Source organism: Branchiostoma floridae, chromosome 11, assembly GCF_000003815.2.
Source record: "Branchiostoma floridae strain S238N-H82 chromosome 11, Bfl_VNyyK, whole genome shotgun sequence".
Taxonomy (NCBI): Eukaryota; Metazoa; Chordata; class Leptocardii; order Amphioxiformes; family Branchiostomatidae; genus Branchiostoma; species Branchiostoma floridae.
This window is the reverse complement of record NC_049989.1, coordinates 21,199,601-21,208,729: the sequence shown is the minus strand read 5'-3', so window position 1 is coordinate 21,208,729 and position 9,129 is coordinate 21,199,601. Positions and strand designations below refer to the sequence as shown.

Here is a 9,129-nt window from a genome sequence, read left to right as displayed (position 1 = left end):
GACAATGGCAGAGTTTCTTCGTCGGCATCAGGGTTATACCTCCTCGTAATTTAGAGCTCGCTGACAACTCGGCTTAGCTAAATTCTTGATTTGTAAAGGGGGCTTTAGCCTTACCGAGAAACTGCAATATCAACTAGTTAACAGCTGTATATAGTAGAGTGGACTCATCCCTCAGCTAATCGACATCTATCGCACCGCAGTCATTCCTCAGTGAGACATATTGGACGACTGCAGTGTGCAAGATGTCGGTAGCTTGAGGGATGAATCTACTCTACTATAAACTAGTTAACAACTGCTTACCGCCGGAAGGCATCCATGTTATCTTGGTAGGTTTGTCCGGTGCCTGCGGGACGGCTGTAGTACGACCAGACATAATCCAGCAACTTCTCCTGTGCAGACTTCTCAAAACCTGCTATGGAGGTTAGAGTGGCGATAGACATCGTGGACTAAACACGGACCAGGAGTGGGCAGAACAGCGCTCGTACAGACAGGCTTCCGGTAGTGCCTGGCTAAGTTGGTGTTCAAGATCCAAGGTAGCAGAACTAGTATTCATCCGCGACCCCCGGGGGCTATGACGCGGAACTTTACATAAAGTGCTTAACGTATCGAATGGACCGATCCCGAAGCCCCGCCCCCTGTTCGATCATGGTTCTATTTCGAACACGCCTCCGTCAAAAATAGTAATTTCTGTCCCACTGGGGCAGTTTTTGACGGAGATGTTCGAAATAGAATTGGGGATTCTATCTGTTCGATATGGCATTCGACAGGATAGGTCCATTGTTGAAGGCTTGGAGTAAATTCTTATTCATTTGAGAGGCAGCCAGGTATAACTTGTGCTGCGTGGGAAAGGAATATGTCTGTTAATGAGACTGTATGGTTTTGGTTGTGAAGTTTTTCCAGTTCGTGTATACATGCGCCTCGTTACGCAACTGTCTTTGTACTAGCGAGAGTCGGCTGCAGTTAGCCATTGTAAGCACCGCACAAGCGTTTCTGCTGGATCATAGCTATGGACAAAGTTCATTTGGTGTTATGCATCGTATATTATCTGATCTGAAGAAATAATGACAATAATGGTATCATTTTAAACATATGTGATAAACGTCACTAATCAAGATCTCAATAAAGTGTTTGGAATGAAGGTGTTATGGACATGTGTTGGCACTGCGTGGTAAAAGTCGCTTCTCCATGTCAGGCAAGATGCTCACTTTACTCATTTGTATATTAGGATACCCCTAGTCTCTACCAGACTCCGGCCTGTAATATGGGACTTTGGCCAACTTGGCTTGGGAGTGAACTGACCGGCCGGATAGACTGCAAAATGCTGACTGAAATCCCATGGCAACTTATTTGTCCCTATTTGGCCGAATTCATCTCTATTTTTCATCAAGCTCACACGTCTGCTTGGAGACTGGATATTCCTGATAAGCAAGCTGTTTGCCCATTCTCTTTCCCCACTGTCACGCCAACAATGTCAGAGCCGTGCCTGTGCATTTTAAACATAACAGCACAAGAATTAGACACCTGAGTGGAATTAAACAGTTGTTTTAACCACTTCGTCCATGACAATTTGCAATGCTTGCAACAAGGTCGTATGGTTACTAGTACAGACCAGTGTGACAACTACGTGATAAAATGTATTTTCTCAAGTCTGGACAATCTTTGTGTCGTATTGTACAGTACCGGTATCCAGGTCGAATATTGAAAGTTGGCCCCTCTGCTGATTTTTTTTAATTCTAATTTTTCCAACTTCTCGAAACGTGAACAGCATTTCCGAGGCCATCTGCAAAGGCCCCATTGTTATCTCCACGAAAAATTAAAAGGGAGATATCGTCAAGTTGTGTGTGTGTGTGTGTGTGTGTGTGTGTGTGTGTGTGTGTGTGTGTGTGTGTGTGTGTGTGTGTCTGTGTGTGTGTGTCAGTGTTTTCCGGATTTGGGCAGACAGTATAACTCAAGAACCTCTTGATGGATCATGACGATTTTTTTTTCTGGACTGAGATTTACAACCCGTAGCTGTAATTTGGTCTCGTCTCCGAGATCCTCCGGATGCGACTTAAGTCACGATGAAACAGACCGATGACTGCCGTGGTTCAGATACGTACATTTATTCAGCGTCACGTACACCTGTACACTCTGGACGCCAAAACCTGGGACCTCTGAATTACCGCATTCTCTACCTATGATACTGTAAACATGAGAGTTCTTGGGGATCGGTTCCTGCGTGATCTATCCATTAGGTACTGTAAACATGACCGGGTCGACGCAAAGGTAGGTGCCTGAGTGCATCCTCAGGGACATCCAACAGCCAAACCGCCTGTCTGGATGTCCCCTGCTCTTTCAAACGCCACTCTTAGTTCCTGTGGACGCCCCCCCCCCAAAAAAAAACTAAATGTCAGCCAATCAGAGAATAGGCTTTCCGTTTTCAAAAGCTGTCTCGCATGTATAAGGGTTACTCATTAATATTTATAAGCAGGGCGGTCAGGAAATAACTTAAGGGTGACGGCTGAAAGAGCAGGGCACATCCAGACAGGTAGTTTGGCTGCTGGATGTCCCTGCGTAGGAGGATGCCTGAGTGCTGCTGTACAAAGTTTGCTTTCAGAGGATACTTCACCGCCCTGTTTCGCATGGGACCATGTGCAAACTGTATTACGTTTTGGTACCATTATTCATAATAGTGCATGTACATAGCTACAACAATACAATTATGTTTATACTATTCTAACAACCGTGTTAACGGTCTCCGATTGAATCTCACGATAAAGAGCACCAATTTATATCTCATCGCAACAAATATCAATTGACATCAAAGTAAAATCCAAACTTGTCGATGAAACTTACATATTGATACATGGTAATATCATCTATGTCCACACAAAACCGAAATCCACAACAATAGTAAACACTAAAATGCGAATTCAATATGAATTGTAACGTCATGATACTGAAAAAATGCAATGCTACAGGCAGAGAAATTAAATATCTATTTACATCGTTACCACCATTCCTTAACAGAGGGAGGGGGCGTTGTGAACTCACTGTCATATGTTCTATCTACAAAACGTAAAGTCACAAAAGACTGGAGGTTACAGTTCAAATTTGCTTGAGATCAAACCTCCTACAGAGGTAGGAGAGGCACGTCATCCCCATCTCCAAGCCACAGGTCGTCTGGCTCTGGTAATAGAATATCATCTTGCTGTTCCGAATATTCCGCATGGGTGCGTGTATCTGTACTTCCACAATGTTCCTTGCCGGTTCCGGATTGTTCTCGACCGGATCTTGTACCTGCTGTTCCGGAATGTTCCGTTCTGGATCTTGTACCTGCTGTTCCGGAATGTCCCGTTCTGGATCTTGTGCCTGCTGCTGAGGCTCTGGGTCCCGGGGTAGAGGATCGCCCAGAGCGTCTCGCAGCCGCTTCCAGAACAGCGGCCTTTTCCGCACGTCGCCCGGCCACGTCAGGTACGTGTCCCTCTTCATTACGGCGTTCAGATGGCGGAACCGTTTCAGCATCCTGGCAGGAATCCTCTCCAGAAACACCAGAATGAGACGCCTCCCTCCCCCCTCCTCAAAGGTAGCAGAACACAGTTTTCGGCCTATGGGGATTTCTATAGTTAAGGGCCTCAAGGAGGGCCTGCATGCCCTTTTCCGTTAAGCGTTATGAGCCATTTTAATTCACCGTTAATCGTTACCGACCCGCTCTAATTCAACGTTAATCGTTATTGGTATATTCTTCGTGAAGCGTTATTGGTCGTTTTAATTCAACGTTAATCGTTATTTGTTATCCCCAATTCACCGTTAAGCGTTACCAAGAAGATATTCTTCGTATACAAGTTATACCCACGAAGTCAAATGCCAGATAGAACCCCTGAAAATGCAGGAAATGGTGTTTCCAGATTTGAAAATTTCTTCGACCGTCCCGGCCGCTTCGGGTAAAAATATGTTGCAGAAGCGTCGCCCCCAAAAACCTTTTCACTCATACAGACTTCAGTGTCAAGCGTAGTTTCAGGTATAATTTACTCCTCGCGCAATGCATAAAATGAGGTTTTTCCGGATCTCCCTTGCGACGTACGGATTGCGCCTTTGGCGCTCACGACGACATGGCGAAAATGTGTTTGGGGCGTTGGTCGTCGCCCAAAAAACTTTTCTCTCTAATAAAATGTCATTTGATTTAGCTTCGTTGGCCAGCAAAATTTGTTCTTCAAAATGCAGGAAATGGCATTTCAGACGGTCCAGATTTTTAAATTTCCCCGGACTTATCTTGTAATGTTTCGTGCCTTCCGAGCTCTAAATGGTGAAAATATGTCGGAGGTCATAGCTACAACCATGTGTAATTTTGATGAAAATTTCATTATTCTGTCGGCAAAATTTGCCGGAAAATGTAGGGAATATAGCATTTCAGACGGTCATGATTTTTAAAAATTTCCCGGGGGAGCATACCCCCGGGCCCCCTAGGATGCGTCGCGCCTTCGGCACTCCATGTGCTGGAAATTTTGTCAGGAATAGATCAAACACCCTAAATGAAATTTGCTATCGCCTCCTCTGGGAACACTGACACAGGGAAGCAAATGAAATTGAGACATTGTCCCTGTCATTCCTCTGGATTCTGGGCACCTTTTCCTTCCAATGCCATTAGTCAGATATTTTTAACCATCGAGATAACCTAATCTAGCATTGTACGAATAGGAACGAACGTGAACGTTACTGTTATGTTTTGTAACCCCTCCTGAATTTACCGTTAAGCGTTACCGGACCTCCTGAATTTGCCGTTAACCGTTATCGGGCCTCCTTAATTCACCGTTAAGCGTTACCAAGACCCCCCCATGCAGACCCTCCTCAAGGTGACTAGCTTCGACGCATTGAAAAATATAGTAGGGTGCACTTTTGGAATACCAAAATCGGAGATGTTTGAGTTGAAGGTACAAGGTACAATATATTAAAAAAAAAACAAAATACTGTCGGCGTATCGTCTTCTCACGCCCTCTTTGAAATGCCCCTCTGCGGAGGTCACAGAACTGCAGCCGGCTCACACTAGAAAGGCAGTTGCGTAATGGAGCGCATTTATACACAAAATAGAAAACTTTCACAATCCAAACCATGCAGTCTCAGAGTCGACACCTTCCGTGACCACGTAGCACAGGTTATATCTGGCTGCCCCTCAAATAAGGCTTTGTACCTCTCCTTCAACAAGTTTATCCGTACTATTTTATGTACCCGCGTCATACACCCCGGGGTTCGCCCATTAATACTGTGTTCTGCTACCTTGAACGAACTTGACCTTGGATTTTTTTTCGTTCATACAACGAAACTAGTAAAGATGTAAACTTCTGCCAATTAACTTTTCCCACTTTCAAGCGGTTGCTGAGATTTCGGCAACTTTGTACTTTGGCACCTGCCACTAGCTAGGCCCCGTACAGGGCTCATAGAACCGGCCATTTAGTGGTCTCATTATCTGATCAAATTCACTATTCTGGCTGCTTTTTTCATGAAAACGGAGACAATCTGTGTCTGTTGTTACGTTAGGAGTGATTTAGGGTTAGATTCAAGGTTAGTTGCCGCAGAAAAAAGGGGGGGGGGTGCGGGTTTCGGGCCAAAGGCGCTTTCACACTAAGTCCCATAGTTAAGCATAGGGAAAGGCCCATAGTGGCCGTTGCCATGGCAACGGCCGTCTGACGGTAGAACAAACAGGCTTATTTCAAGGGAGTCTACGCCAGGACCTGATATACCAAGCAACTTTGCCCAAATATAACGCTTTTGTCAGTTTTTGGCCAATACCCGTTGCGGTTGAACATGTGGTACTGGGCCATCTGGAACTCGTACTCGCACCACCTACTCTTCAGGAAGTTCCTGGTGATGAGGCAGACGGTTCTCCGGCTGTTTTCCACGGCATCCGCGATGTTTTCCACAATGGGAGCGCCGACTGCAAAGTCCCTTTCGTCTATGAGCAGACTGTAGTCAGGTTCCAGATTTTCTATTGCTTCATTGTCAACCCACATAGCGTCCTTGCTGCTGTAGACAATAAAAGCATCGTGCGTGTATCTGGGCGGCTCTTGGTTCTCTACTTCGCCAATCTTCGGTCTCAGCAATTTCCACATGTAGTACTGAACACGATCGATGTTGTAGTCAACCAAGAAAATGGTCATCATGGCGACGAAGATGCCGGAAGAGGCGAGCACACAAGCCAGGAGGCGGTTTGGCTGGAATCCATGACTACAGACTGTGTCAAAAAACGTTCGTTCCGATGAATCCTTTCTGTCGGTGGATCGTTTTTTCTGGACCAATCCGTCTATCAAACGTCTTCCGCGCAGTTGTGCTGGACGAGCTCGAGAACATGTGTAGCCTCGACGAAAGTCAGGATAAGGGTTGTACAAGTTCGACACCCTGTCGTACTTATCGTTGGCCCACTCAAGAAACCACAGTAAGTTACAGTCACACAAAAACGGGTTGTCAGCAACATCAATAGTCTGTAACCGGTTGACAACAGGACCCAGTGTTGTTTGATTTAAAACAGCTAATTTATTTCCACTCATATCCAAATACTTTAATTCGTACAGACGGAGAAAGGCGTCCCCTATCACTGCTATCCCGTTGAATGCCAGGTTTAGGTGTGTGAGGTTGCCCAATCCTTCAAATGTTTTCTCTGCTATGTTTTGTATTTGGTTGTTACTAAGATCCAGGAAACTCAGCCGCGATAGTCCACGGAATGTGGATGGCATGACGGCGTGAATGTCGTTATGACTAAGTTCCAGGAATCTCAGCCGCGATAGTCCACCGAAAGCGAAGGGCATGACGGCGTTGATGTCGTTATGACTGAGATCTAGATGTTCCAGTTGGACAAACAATGGGAAATGATCTGTTTCGATACGCTGGATGTGGTTGTGCGAAGCAGTCAAAGTTTGTAGGTTTGAGAAATTCAATGATTTCCAGTCGTAATCCATTCCAGTGTTATCCAGTCGAAGTGTTTCTAAACTCTCACATGGCTGTGGCTGTTCGGAATACCTGTTGATCTTATTGTTAGAAAGGTCAAGGTACACAATGCCATTGTCACAGAATCTGTACAGGCCTGTAATTTTGTTGTCCTGCAAATACAGCGCAGTAATATTCCCAGGTAGGCAACGGAAATCGAAAAATGTCAAGGCATTATTACTCAAATCCAGATGATTCACGGTTTTTAAACCACTGAAGTTAAATGATAAAGGGAAGTAACATGGTGTTTGACGTGTGTATTCGGTACGTATCTGATTGCCACTGAGATCAAGATAGTCTAAGGTCTCTGGAAGCTGAGCCTGGGAGGTTTCCAAGTTGTTCAAGTCAAGATGAGTGAGGGAGGTCAGGCCATCAAAAACGCCTTGTGGTAAAGTAGGAACAAGGTTCCCTGTCAAGTTAAGATAAGTGAGTGTGGACAGTCCGCGGAACGCCTTTTTTTGTATTTTCAAATCGCCCCAATCCGAACCCCAGCTGTCTCCATACAAGTCCAAGCTTTGTAAGTGTGACAGACCTGCAAAGGCGTCAGTTTGTATGACGTCAATGTTATCAATACCTAAAAGCAAAGTTTTTAAGTATTTCAGACCCTTTATTCCCGCAAGTGTATCAGATGTTATGTTGCCCGTTCCGTTTCCCAACATGCGAATTCGAAATGCCAACTCCTGAATCTGCGTGTGTCGTAGTTCAGGCAGAACTTCCAGAATACCCGGAATATAACCAAGACGGAGGTCTAACGTCTGCAGATGTGTGAGTGACGTCAGCAGGCCGGGCTCCTCATGTATTGAACAAAGCTCGTAGCTTGGTAGAATACACGCAGCGAGTAAATGTTTCAGAGTTAGTAACAGCGGCCGGAACATTTCAACACTGAGGGAATAGTCATGATATGAATCTATTTCTACAGTCTCTAAGTTAGACAGGTTTGCAAACACAGGTCCAAAGTAGAGATCGGTGACTCTTGGTAGATGATAGAGACTCAATTTGCTTAGGTTGTGCAGAGGAGCCCACAGCTGGCGTCGTTGTAAGAACCCACTTCCGCTGTGGACTCTTCTGATGGTGGGACTTGTGTCATCGCCAAGTTCCTCTATCTTCAGACTTTCCAGCGAAATTAAAGTATCAAAAATGTGATCGGGTAAATGGTTAATATTTTCCACACCGAGTTCTAATTGCCTTAGGTTAGATAATCCCGTGAACACTTCCTTGCTGATTGTCTTGGTCCACGTTTGCACCACCAGATAGTTCAGACTTCGCAGATCTCGAAAAAGTTTATTTTTAAGAGCATATTTTGGCTTTAAAAAGATGTTTTGGGGTAACGACAACCCCATATCAAGACGTTCCAAATTCCCCAACCCAGCGAACGCGGCGATCTCGATGGTCTGTAGAATATTGTCGTACAGATCTAAGGATTTTAGGTTTCTTAGCCCACTAAACGAGCCGTTGTACAGTACAGTTATGTTGTTAAAACTGAGATCCAAGGTGATGACAGACTCGGGGATGCCTGGCGGTACTTGGGTTAGAGGCGCGCGGGTTGGAGTATCTCCTGTACACACCACGGTTGTTGAGTTCCAGGTCTGACACACAGGCGGGGAGAGTTGTCCTCTAACCCGTCCATGTTGGGTGATGAGCGCGGAAACCACAGCTAAGCAGACTGCGAGAAAAGCGGGTTTAGAGTCCATGTCGATCTGTTCTGTTGTGAACCTATGGGAAATACAAACACCTGATAAGTATAGGGCGTTGCGGATATTGAATTTGCTGAAGTGACGAAACCCTGGCATAAATGATATTCGATTCCTTTTCAATGGGAGTTTATTTCCCGATAGGAGAGGAGAGGGTGTTTTCTTGGTGTTTTATACATAAATCATTTATTTGCAAATCATGCCCGAGGGCTAATTGCATACACAGTCTCAAGAACTAAGAGAGGTAAGTACATAAAACTAGTGTCTAATCAACTATACAATGGATACTATTGTCGGGTTTGACTTTATATCCCGGTTGAAATCTGATTCTGCAATACATCATTATGGCATTGATATTTTCGTCGAAACTGACTCTTGACACAATCTTACTATACCTTTTCTGAAATAGTTGGTGCAAAAGCTGCTATATGCGAACTTTGCTCTCTCAGACAGATCATATGATGTCGGGCTCAGGACAAAC

At 45.0% G+C, this 9,129-nt stretch overlaps 2 protein-coding genes across 2 annotated transcripts in view; both read right to left on the bottom strand.

Moving 5' to 3' along the window:
* The window catches only part of LOC118425377 (hydroxyacid oxidase 1-like), a 4,934-nt gene extending 4,494 nt beyond the window's left edge, over positions 1 to 440 (bottom strand). Inside the window, exon 1 of the mRNA XM_035834185.1 lies at positions 301 to 440. Within this exon, the coding sequence (XP_035690078.1) occupies positions 301 to 440 (140 nt within the window). The remainder of the gene's footprint in view (positions 1 to 300) is intronic.
* Positions 441 to 3,087: 2,647 nt separating this feature from the next.
* On the bottom strand, positions 3,088 to 6,779 carry LOC118425376 (toll-like receptor 4). The gene is made up of 2 exons (XM_035834184.1): positions 5,767 to 6,779; positions 3,088 to 3,505 (listed from the first exon to the last, which is right to left on the bottom strand). The coding sequence occupies exons 1-2, from the start codon at positions 6,777 to 6,779 to the stop codon at positions 3,088 to 3,090; spliced, it is 1,431 nt and encodes a 476-aa protein (XP_035690077.1).
* Between the last annotated feature and the right edge of the window lie 2,350 nt (positions 6,780 to 9,129).

Coding starts and splice junctions, on each gene's coding strand:
- LOC118425376 (XM_035834184.1), bottom strand. CDS start 6,779: ATGCCCTTCGCTTTCGGTGGACTATCGCGGCTGAGATTCCTGGAACTT. Junction 3,506..5,766: donor CACATGTTCAACCGCAACGG/GTATTGGCCAAA, acceptor GATTCCTGCCAG/GATGCTGAAACGGTTCCGCC.